Source organism: Plectropomus leopardus, chromosome 22, assembly GCF_026936395.1.
Source record: "Plectropomus leopardus strain MGB_pleo_1.0 chromosome 22, ASM2693639v1, whole genome shotgun sequence".
NCBI lineage: Eukaryota > Metazoa > Chordata > Actinopteri > Perciformes > Serranidae > Plectropomus > Plectropomus leopardus.
In genome coordinates this window covers 7,723,045-7,744,395 of record NC_142197.1, presented here as the reverse complement: position 1 = coordinate 7,744,395, position 21,351 = coordinate 7,723,045, and the positions used below count along the sequence as shown (strand labels likewise).

At 40.8% G+C, this 21,351-nt stretch overlaps 1 protein-coding gene across 10 annotated transcripts in view; it reads right to left on the bottom strand.

Moving 5' to 3' along the window:
- magi2a (membrane associated guanylate kinase, WW and PDZ domain containing 2a) overlaps positions 1 to 21,351 on the bottom strand; it is a 255,042-nt gene that overhangs the window by 80,003 nt on the left and 153,688 nt on the right. For all 10 annotated transcript variants that reach the window (XM_088073045.1, XM_088073039.1, XM_088073040.1 and 7 more), the window contains 3 exons: positions 14,401 to 14,520; positions 6,977 to 7,192; positions 3,217 to 3,427 (listed from right to left, as the gene is read on the bottom strand). In XM_088073045.1, coding sequence (XP_087929171.1) covers positions 3,217 to 3,427; positions 6,977 to 7,192; positions 14,401 to 14,520 — 547 coding nt within the window. The remainder of the gene's footprint in view (positions 1 to 3,216; positions 3,428 to 6,976; positions 7,193 to 14,400; positions 14,521 to 21,351) is intronic.

Genomic DNA, 21,351 nt, shown 5'->3' with positions numbered 1-21,351 from the left:
TACAAGTCTCATTTATTAGGTCATATGCTCGGCACATGCAAAACACGTGAATTTTTGCTAAAATCTTACTCTTTAAAACACGCTTCACGCATGGACAAGTAGTGTGTCTGGGCAAGCTCATGTGCAGGGAAGTGTTTTAAATAGTAATTTTTAGCGAAAACGCATGTGTTTGGGAAATACTGATCACATGACTGGAAAAATGAGACATGCATCATTCTGCTTGAGCAGCGTGAGAGTTTGTAAACAAGTTTGCTTATATAATGTTTTGCTGTCGCAAAAACTTGATCCCCATAACTGAAATTCATCAAGAATTTTCTCCATTTTTGAATTGTTCGTTCACCGTGGAGGCATAAAAAACCCCCCAAAGATTTCTTCACGAATTCAATGCAACACAGGCTGAGTAACTGCTAAACAAATGCTCATTTTGTAGGTGAAGTATTTCTTTCGGGCATCAAAAAAAAAAAAAAAAAGTCCAATTCATCTTACAGGAAAAATAAATACCTGGAACAAATTTCATAGTAATGCATCTAATATTTTTGAGATAGTTCACTCAAAAACAAAAATTATCACCCATATGTTGCACCATGGTGTCGAGAGGTATCAGAAAAGTGAAATCTTTGGCCTGCTGGTGGCGCTTCAGGAAAAGCTGAGATATTTTAGTCTGGACCAAGGAGGTGGGCCGACAGACGGACTTTGCCTTCTCTAAACATGGATGAAAGTGGGAGATTAAGTCCCACGCCAAACACAGCGCCAAATAAAGTGCAGTTCAAGGTAAGGTAAAGTCTGTTTTGCTCTGCTTTTGAATCTTCTCCAGTGCATTTCACTACTTTCCCTGCTCTTCCTCCCTCTCTTCTGCTGCCATCTATTACTATTTATAGTCTAAATATCTACTTCTACTTCCTCTTTCGTGTCCTCCCTCTCACCTTGTTTTTTTTTTCAGTCTACTATTTTTAATCACTATCATTTTCTTTTTCTTCCACCTCCATCTTCATCTCTATATTCCTCTCCTCAGCCGCCTCACTTCGAGGGCTGTAGGTAAACAAAATGATCTGGTATGGAGGCCAATCAAAGGCAAGCATCCTCTTGGCAGCCGTGATCACTTTGGCACGGCATCACATACACGCAGACAAAAAGTTGGAGCTCCACATTCAGTGGGCTAACTGCATTAGCTGTGTAATGTGTTTGATGGGCGTGGGAGCATGAGGTTTGTCTGTTTAGGGGTGGAGACGTACGATGAGTCGTCTGCAGCAGAGGGAATTAAAAGTCTCCCTCTGTGACTTGAAGACACAACATGTGCCTGGCCGGATGACGATCAGCGCCGTCACAGTTCTTAATCTGGTTTTGCTGTGCAGCTTCTAGCAGTTTGTGATGCGTTCAAGTGCGTTGGGATTTGATCAGTGCTGTGCAGAATTTTACCCTAATGACTATGACGATCTACTGATTCTAGTAACAGAATAATTTCCTGTTATGGCTCCTGCTGAATTCTAGAAACACCCTAAAATCCTAGAAAATTCCTAAAATCCTTGAGATGTCCTACAATCCTAGAAATTTCCTAAAATCTCAGAAACATCCTAAAATCTTAGAAACGTCTTTAAATCTTTGAAAAGTTCTAAAATCCCTTAGATGTCTTAAAATCCTACAAATGTCCCAAAATCTTAGGAACATCTTAAAATCCTAGAAATATCCTTAAATCCCTGAAATGTCCTAAACTCCCTGAAATGTCCAACAATCCTAGAAAATTCCATAAATCCTAGAAATGTCCTAAGAAACATCCTCAAATCCTCGAAACATCCTCAAATCCTTGAAAAGTTCTAAAATCCTTTAGATGTCCTAAAATCCTAGAAATGTCCTTAAATCCAAGAAATGTTCTTATATCTTAGAAACATCCTAAAATCCTAGAAAATTCCATAAATCCTTGAACTGTCCTACAATCCTAGAAACTTCCTAAAATCCTGGAAATGTCCTCAAATCCTTGAAATGTTATTTCTTAGAAACATCCTTAAATCCTGGAAATGTCCTGAAATTCTAAAAACTTCCAAAAATCCCTGAAATGTCCTAAAATCCTAGAAAATTCCATAAATCCTACAAATGTCCTTAAATCCTTCCAATCCTAGAAACTTCCTAAAATCCTACAAATGTCCTAAAATGTTCTTAAATCTTAGAAAAGTCCTGGAATCCTAGAAACATGTGTGGGGCTTTTGCTAATGGCCCCTGGTGTCCAAAAGTGGCCCCAAACTAAAGCAAGTTGAGTATCTGCGGTTAAAGCCAATCTACATGCATGCAGATGCAGCTTCCTTTAACACTAACACCACAAAAACAGCAGCTCCATTAGTGTTACGTAACAAAGACTTACCTCCACAGTTTTACTGCTGCTGTAAAAAGCTAACAACGCCAGTGAATTAAACTCCAGAGCTTGTATAACAGAGTTCTTTGTAGCGAGGTATTTCTGGGGACCTAAATCTCATTAAACCACCAAGCATCAATTATGGTCTGTGTATGCGTGTGTGTGTATTTGTGTGTGTACACAAGGGAAAATACAGAAGTACATTTAGATGATACCTGGGTCTAATCTAGTAACTCGGACTCTGTTTAATTTTGTGAGGTAAGAATGAAAATAGAGACTCACCTGGCGATCTCTGAAGGCCGGAGAACGCCTCTTTAGGCTGCACATAATGTGAGGTTTCTCTAAAACAATCCTGTTGTTGTTTATTTTATACTCGTACAGATTTTGAATATGGTGTTTACTTTTTTAAAAAATTTTAACCACCCAGAGTATTTTTAGTTTCACTGCTTCAGAGTTGCACTTATATTTTTATAAACTGACAACAGGTCAAATGAAAGAGGTCGCTCTTAGTGACAAACCCAACGCTGCAGTTTTCCTTATCTGCATGACGTTAATGCATGAGGCATTTGGTAAATTATGCAAAAAAAAAAAGAAAGAAGATATTACCAGTTATTTTGAGATTGTACGATGCAACGTTTGAAAAAAAAAGTTCATAATTTCCTTCCCTACGTCTACTCATTTGAGGACTTTTTAAAGATTGATTTAAGACATTTTAATACCAATAAAGGCCTGATTTTTGGATGAATGAATTGAATGCTGAATGACTTTAAATATCATGGTTTTCTGAAAACCTGAATGTGACACTAAATTATCCAGATTTCATCAGTGACACAAAGTACGGCAGCCCTGAATCGCACTTAGACGTAACTTACTCTATGAAGTAGACTTCTCCTTTCTCGGTGTACGCCATCTCCCAGTTGTCCGGCAGCGGGCCTAACTCGTCGTTCTCCTCTGGTTTGGGCAGCGTCATTTTCGGGGACTGTCCGTCATCTTTGGGCGCCTCGGGTGGAGCCTCGGCCGGGACGCTCTGCGGGGCGATGTCCCCCGAAGCGTCTGTACTCTTGTCCTCATGTTCGCTCGACTCTGAGGTGACAAGAGCGCAGGATCAGTCAAGCACGACATTATCGCTCTGGGAGGAGAGTGAAAGACAAGGGAGGTGAAGCGAGGACAAGAAGACGTAGGAGGCGGGGACTGATTGAGAGTCGGGTGAAGAGAGAGGAAAAAACAGGAAAGGATGATTAGAAAAAGGTGAAGAGAAGCGGCGACTCGGGGGAGAGAGGGGCGCGAGGTGAAGTCAGGAGAGGGAATGATTGAGGTTAACAAGACAGGAAGGCGAATAAAGCAGCAGAGACAATAGAGATTGAGAGAGAAGCTTGCTGTGATGCCCTAGTTTGAGTTGTGGCAGCGTGTGAATGTGTGAGAGGAAGAGAAATAGTGTGTATGGAAGAAAGAGAAAGACATGATATGTGTGTGTGTGTGTTTCCCAGAGGAGAGATACTGGAGGGAAGTGAAGAGAGGACGAATGAGAGCAGGGGATTGAGAGATAATCTATGAAGGGAAAGAGCGAGGTAACTATCTGCTTAGATCACACAGCCTGCTGTGCTCTATTGATTCCCCTTCAGCTCTCCTGGTCAGCCCACACTGTCCGTCCACAGCGGCAAAACTCCTCCTGAGCCGAGCACAGCGGTCCACTTTAACATCCAACATGGCTCAGTGCACAGCCCCGAGCCTCCAGTTATCGAGCATCTCGACACCGCCGATAGGAATCAGTCAAAAACTGTTTCCTGCGTTTTGTCTCAGAGAGATAACAACTGGACACTAAGATTTTTACCGGAGAAATTATACAACTTTTATGAACCTGAGCGCAAACTAGGATCCTTAGATGAGCCTCTGTTGTACAAAATCAGGTCTGAGGAGTAGGAGTCAGTGGCGCTCGATTAAGATTTTCTAAAGGGGTGGCCCCCTAAAAATCTCGGGGTTGTACATTAACCCCCTTGAGACCTGAAGTCACTTTTTTATACTGCTTTCATGAGTATTTAAAAGTTTGATCCCAGCTGAACTTTCAGGAATTCAGGAATGACTGACAATGTATTTTAGGGACATTAAATTGTGATTTGACTGTGATTTGTGTGAGGTAGCTGGCTGACTGATAACCATTATATTATGTTTAATATGTTATGTTACTTTTAAAATTGTACACACATATCTATGTCTTTATTTTATTACTACTAAATTTGATTTGATTTTTCCTGTCTTTTTATTGCTATTTATTCCATTTGCAACTGACACTTTTGTTTAATCTTTACTGGGCTGGTCAGTTATTACTGTTTTTTTTAACTGTCCTATTTGAAAAAATTCAATAAACTGATTTTGGAACAAAAAACAAGTTTCAACCCTGAGCAAAGTGGTGTGATTCTTTTCAAAACTTTGAATTTTTAATTTTTTTTTTAAGAAGTGAGGGAAAAAATGCCCAGCATTGTTCACGCTTTAATTTACACATCTCTTTTTTAATCTCCTTTACTGCACTTAAAATAGTTCTTTCTTTGTTTCTTTCTTTCTTTCTCAAAGATGGTATAAAATAGCAATAAAGTTTCATTACCGTAATTATTCTGCAGGAAGTCGGAGAAACGTCTGCCTGTATGGATTTCTCATTCATGAAGACTCCTACCTTGTTTAAGCTCTCTGCGATACGAAAACCAAAATCTCATCCTTCTGGCAATCTTCCGCTGGGATCAGTGCCTGAACAGTTTGACTCCTCGTGCTCCTCTGACTGCTGTGAGAGACTCGGCTGTCCTCAGGCTGTGAAACCAGCTTAGAGAGTCACAGGACCGAAGCATGGTTTTGGATTTGGAATCACAGAAATCAAACTCATAAAGCCTCTTTTATGACGGTCTTTTCATGTGATCATGGGATGCATTCAAAGGGGTTTGTGAGCTTGAGTATGTGTGTTTGAGTGTGTTGCGCATATTTTGATGTCGACACAATGCATGCGATTAAAAAAAAGGTGCGTTCTGTTGTGTGCTGGTACCTCGGATGTTCAAGAAAATATTTGTTCAAAGAAACGTCTTTCTCTATAATTTATACCTCGAGAGGTTTGGCCTTGTTGCGTGCTCTGCTAAATGTCACTTTGACCTATCGTCAGGATTTACAGAGAGCATAACAAAGGCTTGGACAGGGCTGATTCAAAAGTAAGAGAGAAAACACTTAATAAAAATGTCTTTGTTGGTTTTTAAAACACTTGCAGGCTGCTGCTGAATTCGAGAGCAAATTGTGTGTTCGCCCTCTGGCTATCTGGGCAAAGACACAGCTCGATAATGATACCTAATGAATGATATGAAATTCTGGAGAGCAACGCCACTAAAGCTTTAATCATAAACTGTTTGGTCTGCAGAGGTAATCAACGACTGTGGGGGTGAATTATAATTCAAAGTTTATATATCATGCCGTTAAAGATATTTGTGTAGCCAATTAAAAGTAATAATATGCCATAAAATCATTTTCCAAGAAAACCATGTAAAAGCAATCTGTTTCTGCCTCTGCTGCTAGGCAACCACTCTAGAGAAGCTTGTTGCTAGGACTTAAAAGGACACTTTGTCGATTTTCAACCAGCTTTGTATCAAAATGATGTGGGTAGTGTGTGCAAATTAACTGTGGTAAACATATCGCTTCTCCCCGATGGCCAAATTCCACTGTCCCACTTCATCATTTCATTTTTACTGCTTTTTATTGATTTACGTTGCTTACTTTAAGTTTGCTTATTGACCCTTTGTTTGCACGTTTATTTACTATTCCTGAGAGCACGACTTTTGTTATTTTCATTTTTTTGCTTTTATTAAGGTAAGATTTTTCATGAGCCCTAAAGAGGTTTCCCAATCTCACCTGCACATCTGTGTCTTCTCTTGTCTTATTTCTTTTGGGTCTTTTGTGCATTTTGTTACCTCACTGCCTATTTCTTGCATAAAATGTGTTAAGAATAAAGTCTGGCAACAATTTTTGTGCTAATTCCGGACCAAAATTCCCCTTATGAGATGTTAAAGTACATACTTTGTGTTTAAATTGTGTTTAAAGTAAATATGGGCTGTAATAATACTTACATATGTCAAAAAATCATATGAAAGATTTACAGATTTTACTGTTTTTAAATATCCGTCCACTGGAATGGACGGTGGATCTGAGTGTCACTGGAAAATGAAACATAGTTGTTTTCTAATTATAAAATCAGTTATTACTGTATCTTACTGATTATGTTCACAAAATCTCTGGAGGTTTTACGCATACTATTCTCAGGCGACACTTCAGAAACGGTGGCAGAAATTATAAAAAACATATATGTAATGTGTTTTAAAACATCAGTTTAGATGTTGATATGAGTTAATTATGTGTGACGAATACCTAATCTCACATTTTGAGGAGAAAAAAAGCTAAATGCTAATGATTTATGAGCGAATTAGGAGTAAAAATCCTTCACAACAATATTTTTTTTGTGTTTGGAAAATAAATGGGCTCTGAACGGGTAAACAACGCTATCAGCTCCTGCAGATCAGCGCGACGTTGAACCTAACTGTCATGATAAGGCCTCTGGCCCGATCCACCTCTGCCTCTGCGCCTTCGGAGGTCGTGTTTGGTGCTGACCTGGGGTGACAGCAACACCGTTGCCATTGACGACGGGTCTCTCCTCCTCCTCTTCCTCTGGGGGCTCGATGCTGGCTTTCTCCATGTTGCTGACCGACTTGTTACGCTTCCTCTTGCCCTCGGAGGTGGGTCTGGCGCCCGGCAGCAGCTGGTCCGTTACATTTAGCAGCAGAGCGCTGGGCTCGGCCGGAGGCTTCGGGGTCCCGTAAAAGTTATCTGGAACAGAGGAGGAGAAAAGCTGGGAGACATTCAAAGCCATTTTTATTACATCTGTTATTTTTAGCCACGCTGGCTGCATGACAAATCTCTGTCTCTCTGTTGGTTGGTCGGTTCAGACAGAAATATCTCAACAACTGTTGGACCGGTTGCTGTGAAATTTTGCACAAATATCCATGGTTCCTATCTAATTGAATCCCAGTGACTTTGTTTATCTCCTGACTATTTTCGATGTGCCGCCATGAAGTTTTTTTTGTTTTCAACTTTGAAACTATCTAACTACTAACTACATTCAAGGTCCAAGGTAGATTTTAAAAAAAGTGGGTCCATTTATGTTCTTTTCTGTGTTTTTTTAAAATGGAAACTGTGACGCAGGTTACAGTGTCAATGTCCTCCGTCCTCAGACACACAGAGAGAGAGAAAAGTGTTAATTTAAAAGATTTGAGCTCGGAGTTTAAAAAAAGGTGCCGTTGTGAACCTCCTTTCTTGTGCAGCAGCTTTCTCGAGTCCTTCTGGCGTGCGGGGTAATAAGCAGGCTACTTTCTCTTGTATTAATCCTCTTTAATTGACACCAACAAAGCAAGACAGCAAACATGCACCTCTTTGATAAGAAGCTGAAGCCATTATATCACCCTCCTCAAATGTGTGAGTTGCTTGTCTACCATTTCCCCGATCAGTTAACCTGTTTTTTATTTTTTTTTAAATCAAATGTATGATGCATAATCTTAAACAATGTTTTCTTTTATTTTTCATCAGCACCAATACACAAGGGCTAATTCCTTGGATATGAAAACCTAAATGGCACAAAACTGGATTTGGTTATTGTGTTACTTTTTGGAACAGAATAAATATGTCGGCCACAGCAGTAAACTGATGATATCACGCAGACACCTACGTCAGATCATGTGGGAACATTTTTTAAGAGGGGCTTGGGAAAATAGTTGATGCTTAAACATGTATTTAATTTTGAGCTTTGAGCACATAAAAAAGAATCCCTGAACACCTGAAATAAATAAATAAAATAAAATAAGACTCATAATATGTTAGCACTGTAATTGTCAGCGTGTTAGCATGCTGATTTAAAGACTATGCAGGATTTTCCGACGGTCCTGGGCGTGTCCCCTAACAGCACAGATGAGACCTGGACTTTAACAAAAGGTAATGACCAGGTGCCAGACTGTGAGCACTGGGCATCCAAGAGGCACAGTGCTGAAAAAACACCACACGACAGTGAGCCTGAGGCTTTTACTTTTGTCGGTGAGGTTTTAGAAAGGTTTCAATCCTGCACACTGTACCTTTAGCATTTAACTCAAAGCACCTTCGTGCTTTAGTGCAGCCTCACAGAGCTGCTCTGATGGCTGCAGATTCTTCTCGTCCTTTTTTCTTTACTTTAAAGTTTAACACGTCAATATGGCAACACCAAGAGGGAACAAAAGCACCAGAATAAAATCTGCATTCAATTGTAATTAAGGAAAACCTTGAAACAAAGATAAATTCAAAGCACATAATGTTAATGTAAGATGTAAAAATTAAGGATGAGAGAGGTGGAAACGGTACATCAGAGGAGCTTCGTGACACCCGTGCACCAGCTGCAGGGCGGATGAGGTGTTCAGTGCCCTCCACATGCTGCTCCGCGTCAAAGCCAGCTGATCCATGAACACACAAGCTGGGGGCTCGAGATCACATCAAGTCTAACAACATTTCAGCAGCGATAAAATCTGAACAAAGAAATGCATGTTTGCAAACAAAGATGCTTTTTAACACCCGCACGCTCTGCTGCGAACTAATGTCACCCGATTTTTGAGGGCGTATCTGTTGCTGCCAAGTTCTTCCATCTCTTCCTCTGCACATCAATCACTTGTCAGACCATGCACAGATTCCCCTGGCATACGACTGAATAATCACTGTTTCGGTCTCTGGTCAGAGCCGCCTATGCACCCCTGGGATCTGCAGTTTTTCACTTGGCTCTGACTCAACAGCCTGTTCCAGTCCTCTGTGTTGATTTTACATTTCACTATGCTTTGTTTGTCTGCTGAAAGCCGCCCTGTTCCTCCGACAGTCTCCATCAGTCATTGTTAAATTTTTTTTTTCTTTTAAGGGTCAGATTTTCTTTTTCATGACCAATTTTCTTCTTAAGGTAGAGCCGAGCCAGCCGAGTCTGGGAATTATGAAGAGTGACTGAGAGATTGTTTCTGGAAAGACATTTAAATGTTGAGCTTTTTAAATGTCAGTTTTAGACACTTTCAGTAAAAGCAAACAAAAATCCATTCACATCTTTTGTATTGAGGTGGAAATATCTGCCGCTGATACATGAAAAACCTGAGGTAATAAAACAGACTAAAAAGGGGCAAACGGGAACATTGTGTTTTCTTTCTATCTATCTATCTACAAGTGAACCAACCAGCAATGTCAGTGGTTAACTGTGACTCGGTTAACTATTGAGAATAATGTTGACTGTATTTGCCTGTCAGTCTATTTGTTTTGTTACTGGGTCTGGTGGTGCCACTGACTCTGTGGAAATATTTTGGCCACCCTCCAGTCTCCCCACAGGTCGCCTCGGTGAGGAAGCAGCTCAATTTTGAGCCCCCAAACCAGCATTCTTAACTACTGTTAGCACCGTCAGCACAGTGGTGCTAACGTAGTTAACAATGCTAAATAGGTCTGGGGGCTCAAAATAAAGCTTCTTTCCCAACAGAGCTACCTCTGAGGAGACTAGAGGGTGGCCATCATGTTTCCACAAACACGTCATCCCACTGCTGGGACGACATAATCAGCAATAAGCACTGAACGGGCAGAACTGTAAGCTAGCTCCCATCTGACCCCTGTGGTGTGCAGTTCACAGCCGTCACGGGAGGATGGGCATTGGGCAACATGTTTCCACATGTAGCCTTTGTGTGTTTTTCAAAAATGAGAATAGGCCTGATTATAACAAAAGCCCTGGATCTAATAATCTGTCATTCTGTTCTTACTTGTACGTGAATAAATGTACTTAGAAACATACCAGCACTGTTAACAAAAATAATACATTTGACTATTTTTCTAGTTAATACATTTTTAATAGTAGCATTTGTATAGTATTTTTGTAGTTAATACTAATTACTCACAACTAGTAATACTTTCCTTGTCGTAATTTATAATTAATCTAGAAAGTTGAAAAAAAACCTGAGCTTGTTCTTTTATTTTACTATATGGCGATCCCCCTTGAAGTCTGGGCTAGTCCTCCAGTGTCCTTAAATTCTAGTAACACCCCTGAAGTCAACAAAGCAAAAAATAAAATAAAAGGAAAGACTTTCACTTGATAAAACATTAAATTTTCACTACCTCTCAATGAATAGTGCTTTGAAATGTGGCACAAAAGCTCACTGAGGCAATTGAGTGCCACACCAAAAGGAGAGGCTGCCTGTATTTCAAGTCAATTTGCAGTTTTCGTTCTTAAAAATGAATTACCAGTTAATTAATTTTAGGCTTTTGAAAGCAAAAATAACTGAAACTGACATCTCCAGAACCAGCCGTCAAAAAAGTTACGTTTCCCTGTGGCTTACACTGCTCTGAAACATTTTCAAAACACAGTGAAATAACTGCAAAAGTCTTCAAAATCTTGTTGTCAAGCCGAATGCTAGACTGTTATTTTTACCTCTTGAAAATTTGACATTTTCGATGGTTTCACACAACAATATCAACTTTTTGTGCTTGAGACACAGATGCTGGAGTGAGATGTCGAATCATGTTGAAAGTCTGAAAGATGCTCTTTTTTTTTTTTCTTTTTTTTTTTTACATCAGACACTTCTCGTCTTGGAGGCTATTTTCCAGCATGAAAGACAGTTGGAGAGACTGTCTCCACAGAATCAGTTCAGAGGACATCAGCCACAGTTTAGGTCTGCAGCACTCGTTATATCAGACAGGAGGAAACGATGTGTGTGAAAATCCATAATTATTCTAAGGCACCAGGCTCAAGCATTAGAGACAAACTCAGACAGTTTTGGGTAAATGAAGAATAGCCAGAGAGATTAACAAAACATCACTCGGTGTCTCCCTCCTTGTTGGAAAGACCTATTGAAACATCATGTTCAAGTTTCAGAAAACATGAAGGTTAAAATGAAAAATGGAGGAGAGTAGCTGTAAAAAGATTACGGCGACTGTTGGGATTATAACCCCCGAACTACAGACACAAATCCCAGCGCTTTAACGAGCCGGAGATTTGCCTCCGAGAAGAAAGAAGAACAAGTCCAAGTGCTGCACGTGTGAACTTAAATAAGCCGCCGCATCACAGAAACCTGGACTTTGAAGTTTGAGTAAGTGGTGGTATTGCTGTCACATCTAACAGCGGCGCTGATTTCAGTCTAGACTCTCACTTACATGCTGATAAAACCGAGAAAAAGAAACGAAAGTCTCATTTAACAAATTCCCCAAAACGATTCTTGGAGAGACAGCAAAGAAATACCAAAGTGTGATTAAAATCACAAAATCCAAGCATTCAGAGCCAAAAACATCAAATTTAATTTTTTCAAAAGAGAAGCAAAATAAAAGTGATTATTTTATTCCTTATCATTGTTCTGCATCGACGAAAAAAACATATGGTTGATAATGGATACATATCCGGCACTGATAAAAACATTTTTATTTGTTCCAGCAAGGATATAAAACATTTGTCAACTTGTCAACAAAAACATTTAAAGGTCTAGTGTGTAGGATTTAGAGACATCAAGAGGAGTCACGTTGCAGAGCTGAAACTTTCTCATGTGTCAAGCATGTACGAGAACCGCCAGTGGCTGACGGGAAACACGAAAATGTGAATGGCCTCTTTCCAGAACCAGTCAATGATGTTTGAAAAAGTTGAACTATTGGGTTAGTCCGACTAAAACTGGAGCTTTAAAATGCATATAAAAATGTTAGTGTGACTGAAATCGGACTAAATCCAATTTCCTAAAATAAGACTAACACAACCAGATAATGTAACTGGAGGTCAAGCTATTCCGTCATGTAGACACCTAACTGGACTCGGTGTTCTGCGTGTGCTCGTTACGTCGCCGGCATTTCTCGGTGGTTGGGGATAGGGACTGTTCATTACTTATGAGGGTGGAAGGGGTGCTGCAACACAGGTAAGGCATTAAAAACAATGTAAGCACTTATGAGGGACTTGTGGGCTACAGGATCCAACAAGGCTAAAAACATGACGACAGTGATGTTTTTCAAAACAACTTGGCACGTGGGGGCTTCAGGACACTTGGATTACTTCAGGTGAACAGTATGGAGACATTTTATGGTTTTATTATATATTTTTTTAATGTTTGAATCCTGGTCACCATTTGCTTTAACTGCTTGTGAGATGAGTACAAAGCCTTTTTCCAGTGAACCTCCGGCAGCGTTTTGTGGACTAAAAACTTCACCTGAACCTCCATTTGCATTAGGGTGAGTATATAATGACTGAACTTTCATTTTTGAGTGAGCTATCCTTTTTACATGACTGCTGCCTGTCTCACCTTCGAGGAAAATCTGGCGTCTCAAGTGCAGTGCTCTAGGTGCTACAGAGGACGGACTTACAGATTTCTAAGGTCTGAATTGTATTTCATTTAAAAGCACTCTTGAAAAGTGGACCCCCTGAGGAGAGAACGGCCAAACCAGTGCCCTTCAGGTAATGTGAGTTTAAGAGCTCGGATTTAGAACCACATCAAAAGAGATTTCTCAGACAAAAAGCGGGAAAAAAATCTATACTATGGTTCCTCCCACAGAGTGACATAATGAGATGTCAGGAGTTCACAGCCTTTCTCAAGGACACTAGCAGCAGGAAATCTACCTGAGAGCTTCCTGTTCTTTGTTAAACCAACTCAAACCTTTCTCCTACTTTTAACAGCCAGCTGATCCTCAATACAGCCCTCCTTTTAAATATCACCCCTCCTGCCTTTCTTTCACATCTAATTGGCCATTAAATTATTAAAATACCTAAAACGCTCAATTATGGCAGAGTGACCACGCAGGAGAAACTCTAACTCCCTCTCCCCGAGCGGCAGCTCCCATCGGCGAAAGGATCTAACACCGCTCCTGGCAACCGACCGTTAAATTGGTCATCTGCCATTTTTGTCTCCTTCTTGCAGTGGTGGCAGGCCGACGGAGAGCGGAGTCAGGTGGGAGAGAAGAAAGTTAGCGTCTGTGTGTTATAATGGCAGGGGTCTCCTGGGAGTTGGAGGTGGCCAGGCTGCGTTTTTTTTTTTTTTTTTTTCCAAGTGGTTTAAATCCAAGCCTGGGGCCTGTCTGACCACAGGAGAGGGGATGGATAGTGTCTGTTTGTTTTGATTAGGCAACTGAAGAGCCACTGCAGCTCGGGCTGAAGGACTGAGCCAAGAGAGAGCCAACATGAAGGTGTGTGTGTGTCTGTGTGTGTGTGTGTGTGTGTGTGTGTGTGTGTGCTGGCTTCTCTTCATTCAGAATTTACAGAGGATTCCTCACGGTGTCCTCCATGACTGATGACACTCTTTTCTCCTCACAGCCAAACGATGGATGGATGGGAGCTACTTTTGAGTGCTGTGTGTGGACGTGGAGTGATGAGCTCGTCTCAGCATTCATTCAAAATGCTGTCACTCATGCAGAGGGAAAAAATAACGGAGCGATTATTTACACCCGGGTGAGAATAGTCACACTGCAGCTTTTCGGCTATTTACACCCATCCCTACAACGTGTTATTGTGGGTCCCACTGCATGATGTGATTGGCTACAACTTGGCACCTCGATGCACCATAATCATGTATATATGCTAAGGAATTGAGAAATTCACTGAAGAAAGTTTCAACTGGCTGCATTCTGCCATCCTCATCACTCGACACAACTAAATCCCCCTAAATCTTACACACCGGATCTTTAAATACTGGACTTTTATACTGAAGACTGGGATTAAGGTCCTGTGGAAGTCAATGTTGGTTCAGAATTAGTTGAGTTAATATTTTCAGTTTTTAGGATGCACAAATGAACACTGTGTGCATAAACTTTAGCAGATTAGTTTTTGTTAACATCATATTTCAATGTTGCTGGGACGCCCAGAAATATTTACACCCACATGCAAATGGCATTATTTGCTACAGACACCTGGGTGCTAATAGCATCTGCCAAATAAAAATGCCCGGGGTGCCACATCGCAGCATAAACTCCATCAAAAAATTGGAATCCCACAAAGACGAATGTCCGCAATCACAAGCGTGACTTCACTAAATCCTTACCTTCATATGTTCCGCTCTCTAGCAGGGCTCCACTTTTCTCCAATTCCATAAACCGGTCAACGGTCACGAAATTATAATCCACCCCCGGGACCTCTCCTTCCTTGGGCTGCCTGGTTGTGCCTGCAGGAGATAAGAGAGGAGAGTTAGAGCCGCTGGAGCTTTGAACGCCTCATCACTGCTGAATGAGAGGGGAGACTTTAAGTAAGACTGAGTCACCGTCAAGTGTTTTTAGAAAAGATCAGACCATGCCGGAGCAGAAACACGCTGACCCTGACCCAGCTCTATTCATTAAGTGCCTTCTTTCTTCCTTTTTGTCCTTTTTACTTCTTGCAAGGCTGAGGCTGAATATTTGAGCGGCGTGCTTTCAAAGGGGGAGGAGTGGCAAGGTAGCTAAGTGATGCAATTTGGACGCCAAGAGGAGAAATCAAGTCCATTTGCATGGAGCTGACAGCATGTCGAGGACTCCCTGACAGGCGCTGCAGCTCCGCCAGCTGAGTGCAACACCGGAGTGATGAAAATATTTTACCCTGTAGTAGCAGAATTTGAAGTCACCAACACCTCCAGCATCTCTTCTCCAGTTCCTAAAACAATGTGTGTCAAAGTATTTATGATGTTTAACTGAAGTACAAACGGCTTCCTAAATACTTCCTCATCACCGTGTGCTAATTAGACTTGTTAAATCTGATCCCGGCTGTGATAACACGCAGGCACTCTACCCCCGAGGTGCCAAATGGGTTTTTCACATCTGAGCGAGGGTTGTTCACACTAAAAGAGGAGCCCGTATAACACACTTGTTAGACCCTCACTACAGCATATAAAGTATCCATCTGTGTGTTTTAAAGTTAGCAGGGGAGCGACTGTGCCACTGATCGCCCCCGGTAGGTGGTGTGGGGGTGATTGGACTTTAAAAGGCCAACTGACATCACTCCCACATAACTAAACAAGACCGGGACAATGCTTGTGCTGTGATTGGCCCACGGAGGGACAGGAAGATACAGGAAATTCTCCCACATGATGATTACCAAACTTTCAGTGACACAAAAAAAGGTAATCAGAGTCGTACTGATACTGGCATTGTTTGTTTCTGCAAACCACATACATTACTTTTGTGCATTTCTTATCTATCGTATCAGTAGGCGGGTTTCCATTAACCCTCAAACAGAGCAATTGAAATCGCGAATATAAAATACGCTTAATGGAGACACGACAATTTTGAAAAAACTCCCATTTATTGTAAAAAAGGTTTTTCTGCTCGCATGAGGTGGCATTTCAGGCAATATGAAAAAGCCATATTTTTATTCATATATTCATACGTGGCCGCTCCTACGTATCAGGGGCTTGCCCTTACATTATTGGATAAAACACGCTTACATCATCTTCGATTGGAAATAATGACAGTTAGTGCGGTGGCTGCAACAGAAATAAACCTGCTATGTTTTGAACATCCATCATCATGCTCCTTGGAATGTTATTGTGAGAGGAGAAAGAGGAGAAAGAGGAGAAAGGAGAAAACGTCATTTAAAAAATATTGCTTATTTTTTTGCGAAAATCTGTTAAGGAAACCCGGCTGATGTTTCTAAAGTTAAGAAGTTTTTTTATTACGTGTATATGAGCTGGCTTTGTCATTGGAAGGAGGAGGGGATGGTGACACTTCAGGGGGGTGGCTGCCAATCTGCAGACCGCTGTTCGAGATCGACAAACAAACAAAAAAGAGGTGGTTTTTAGCCAGACAACAGCAGCAATTCAAGCCATAATTGTGCAGCTAAAACTGTGTAGTCTGAGCAAAAACATGATCTTTTCTAGGGCTGCCCCTTAAAAATTGGAGACCCTCAGTCGACTGAGATTGCCTCAAGTTGAGCAGTTGTTTTTTTCTGTGCAGTGTACTTCTAGATGCGTTTTGGTCCCTGGATTTAGCTGCAGAGTGAGTGCTCTTGATTATGTACCTAATCTTTGCAGCTGCGGACGTGCAGGCAGCGGCACAGAGAGAGAACGAGAGACTGTACCACACGGTGATGAAATGGGGAATTTAAAGCTCACAGTAAGTTAATAGGACACGGTATCTGGCTTTTGTTGATATCTAGTGTTGGCAAAAAATGATGTCGCACATTTGCGATCCCTTTTAGCGTCCTTTTTCTGTGGTGCGCCAACCTTTGAACAACACTGTCATTGCCACAAATGCTGACAATCCCAGCACCAAGAAGATCATCTCTATCATCTGGGCAGAACGATGTCTGAAGAAAGTTGAATCCAAATGTTTGGCCTAAAATCTTGATTGAAGACGTCTGAACTGAAGATGCTTTTCATGAGAAAAAGCGAAACCTCTTCAATCAAGACTCTGGTCCAGAGATCCGGCTTCAACTTTCTCCAGACAGCATCAAACAACATAATGAATAGAAAACGATTCTAAATGAGGCCATTAAGCTGCTCGCCAAGCCTTTCCAAAGTTCCCTTGTTAATATGCTGATTAATTGGTCCTTAAGTACAGAAAATAAAGCCACAAAAATCTCCACAATCAGCTCGTCTGATGAAGACTGCCGAGGTTGATCTGTTTTGTTGTTTACAAAATATTCAGTCGGTAAAGTCACTTTCTTTCACAAGCAATCAAGCTGTCAAACATAACTAGTGTACGGATTAAAGTTGGACCCTGTTTGCACTTTTTCAGACCTCAAAGAGTAAACTCACTGACGACGACCTTCGAAGGTAAAACATCAAACCGGAACCTGCTGACTGAGTAATTTGTAAGCGCTTATGAGAGCAAATGAGCAGCGGGGAACGCTGATATTTACCAGAAAAAATGTATGTGGGTGTGTGCGTTTGTGTCGCACCTCCAGCGGAGACTTCCTTGATTGTGTCTGTCGGTATGGGGGCTTGTGTACCCGTCAGATTAGCCTCCCTCACAGGCAGAGCTACTGACAGAGCGGCACACACACACATTTCAAAGAAGACCTTTGATGTTGCAGCACTATATTTAGCTGCGTCTTCTGGAGGGGACTTCTCTCGGGTGACAATTTCTAAAAGGAGGCAACCACAATGCCTCTCGATTTTCAGTCCTTTGTATGTAGGTCATGATCCTGTGGTGCAAATCAGCGATACTAAAAAGCAGAGAGCTCTGTGAAGAGAGACAGTAATGATGTTGGATATTTTTAGGAAGGTGTATAATTATTATTTACAATGCCTTAACTACAGCAAATTAAGATTAAATACTGCGTCCATCTGTCTGTCAGCCTGCAGGAGCTTGTATTCTCAAATCCCCTCAGGTGTGTTTCTGGATTTGGGCCACTTCAGGAGTGTGGGAAGCTCAGTCTAAAAATAGGTTTTGTTTCTTTCTTTCCTTTTTTTTGGCACAGACACATTTGATGTCTGTCAGGCTCCTGTTTAGTGGGAGACAGGTTGAGACAGAGAAATGGAGAGAGATCTCAAAGATAAACTGGGACTCAATCACTTTTTGCAATTAACAAATCTTCCAGAAAGCGAGAAGCATTTTAGCTTCTTCTGGACACGTTTGTGCAGGTGAATTTTCTCTGTTACCGTCAGGACATCGTTACGTTTACCTACCTGTAAGACCATCCGCCATTTCAAATCTTTTATTCCCTTTGCGATTTGTATTTTAAATTCTCTTTGAATGTTTTTTTTAAAATGTATTATTGTTTTTTATTATGTATTTTATTAATAATCAAACTTAACTTCCCTCTACTTATAGATTCCTTTATTTCTCTGAACTTGGAATATTTCAAATTTTTATTTACTGACAAAGAGAGAAACTCCTGCACACTGTCCTATTTACTGCCGACATATTTATTGAGTGAAAAAAAAACAAAAAAAAAACGTTTTTGTCTAGCAGACCTTCATTACCCAATGCTGTTCAATTCTAGGACAACCTGGTGTATTATCCAGAACTACAATAACACAGATATAATTAACCCTGCTTCCTAAAGAAGCCGATTTGCTGTTGTTTGCTCGGCTCTGTCTGCTCCTGATGAAGGTTTTAAGTAAAACTAAAAAATAGCCGCCTCATAATGCTTACAATCAGTTACATCATTTCTCTGTGAGCTCTTTGCAACACTAAAAAACATAAATAAAAACTCTACAAGCAGTAAAGAGCTGCATGAACTTCTATCAGTAAGATGAATTTGATTTCCCCACATGAGTCCTGATGATGCAGGATGACAAACGCTGAAATTGTCCAATCAACGAGTTAACTGTCTGCTGCCAGAACCTCATGTTTACTCCTCTCGGTTAATTTGTAAAAAAAAGGTCTGTGCAAACACGATCTGAACTAGAACTAAAATGCAACAATGTATCATTTTCCCCCACCGTTAGTCCCGACCAAATGAACCGAACTGCAGGTGTGAAAGCGCCCTGACACTGCAAATATACCCCTAACTTTACTGATTACTTCAGCTATTAATGAGTCAACTGCAACTGTTGGTTTAGTATCCTTCCTGCTGTCGCTCTGTGTCGCAAAGTGAATAAAAGAATGCAAAGACAATTTGGGCTACACTGCGATTAAAGCATGACACAAAACGACGCCGCCATCAACAGATGACATCTGACGCTATAAATCAGTCCCTACGCTGGGAGCATCATCTGCCGTGCGCCATTACACAGAAGTATAAATTCTCCTTTAAACTTTACTGCTGCTTCCAGCAGTCTCCGCAGACAATAAACACATCACGACAATGAAAGTGAATAACAGGTCATTTGTCCCTCGATGCAACTGTGCGGGGAACATTCATGGGAACCGTTTCATTACTTGGGATGTGAGTCGACAAACAGAAAAAGGGCACAGAGATAAATTTTAATCCCGATACCCCGGACACGTGGTAAATGTGGAATAAAGGGCACACTGTTCCATCGCCTTTGGGACTGCCCAAATGTTAAGGCTTTCTGGAAGGAGGTTTCAGCGATCCTGTCATATGCCACGGGCGTAAAGTTAATTATATGTCCAAAATTATGTATTTTTGGTATTTTTCCTGTAAATTGTAAATTAAGCAAGGCAGATAATAAAATGACTATCTACTGTTTACTACAAGCAAAACACACCAAAGCAAATCCTGGAGAGTCTCCTACCAGACTGAGCTCACAAGCAGGTCTGTCACGCTCTATTGCCCTTGAAAAACTCACGTTTCTAATTAAGGATAAATATTCTACCTTGGTAAAGATACAGGGGCATCTTGTGAAATTTCTAGAAGGTTACAGAAGTTGAGAACTTGTTTTAATCATTTGATGACAACATAATTATATACATTTCTATTTGCTGTTTTTCTTTCTTTTGAACCATTAATAATTGTATCGTTAACATTTTTAATCCCTGATTATTTATTTTAGACCTTAAAAAACACTCACTGTGATGTCCTGTCTTGGCAGTTTTTTTAATCCTTTGAAACCTGAGCAAGATGTCTTGAAAGAATGGAGAGAAGGCAACAAGCAACTTAACAAGACATGACCCAAAATTTAGCCAAAAAATAAGAAAAGAAAATAAGAAAAATAAAAATAAGAAAATTACCTGAAAATATGAAAAAAAAGTAAAAACCAAACAAAAAAATGACATAAAAAATTCATAAAAAATTCTAAATTATATATATATATATATATATACATACAACAAAAATTGTTTAAAAAGAAAGAGAAAAAGGGCACAAAGTGAGAGACAGGGAGTGTTGATGATGGCCGTTGAGATCGTGGTGGTAGGAGTAAGAGGAAAGCGTGGACAGAAAGAGAGATACATGAAGGGAGGCAGCACGTGTTAGAGATGAGGGAGCAGTTTAAGCTGTAGCGTGGGCCGAGGCTCTCATAGCCTCCAGCCACCCTGCTGCTCTCCACTACGTCCTCGAGCCACATTCAACCACAGGCCACAAGTCCCAACTCTCACTTGTGCAGCCGAGCACCATTACCGAATGCCCCGGTCACAGCTAACACCTGTAGTGGTTTCATACTGGGAGCAGTGCTCCTACAGAATACATTAACACCGCTCAAAGCCATTCCTACGTTAATAAAACACACTGTATCAGATGCATGACCTCTGTGTTCGGCTTCACATTTGCACAGTAAAAACACTATAACCTGAGCACAATGGGAACCTGAGATAACTGTAGGCAATATAAAAAGGCTCAACAGGGACCCAGACAATCTGTGGAAAGCGGAAACATTGGCCTCTATTTGAAACAAAGGATTTATATCCAGAGAATATCCCGAGGCATCACAGAGAGAGATTGCACTGTGTATTCATGACGAGGAAAAGCGTGTGTAAAGACCCTGAGGAAATGATTATACCACGAGCATTTAAACTAATCATTTCCATACAGTTATGTAGCAGGGAGGCGAGACAAAAGAGGAAAATATCAGAAGTGACACAAACTTTTGTCTCTAATGTGTTTGTTTTATACCGAGTGTGAATTGTATTCCTCGTAGTGTAATGTCCTGTTACTAAATATAGGCAGAGACGAAGGAAATACCAGAGATAATGCATGACTAATAAGCAGAAGTGTAATGTAAGAGCACTTTCACAGGCTAAAAGGTAAGTGTTTTTAGGGAGAAAATTAAGGAAATGAGTAGAGGAGAAATGGGACAGAATGTCCAGCCGTACTGTCTCGAGGTTTTGTAACATAATAATGTCTCTTTCTCAGAACTGGAGCAGCTGAAACCGACCAAAACACACTAATATGACCACATTAATGCTACAAAAAGAAAAAAAAAGAGCAAAATGTGGGCCTATGTAGCCAAAAATGCACAACATCAGTCCAGCAACAGCCCTACTTTGGTATGCTGGAGGGAATAAATCAGGAATGAGACTCAGGATAAATGATGCTTCAGAATTTAACCAAATAAACTGGCTTGACTGCCACCACTGTCGTCACTGGGTGGTTATCAAAAATGACCTGGTCCAGCACTGGCCTGAACTTGAACTTGACAACTTTCACTTGTCCAACTCTGCTGAGACTCTGGATAAAT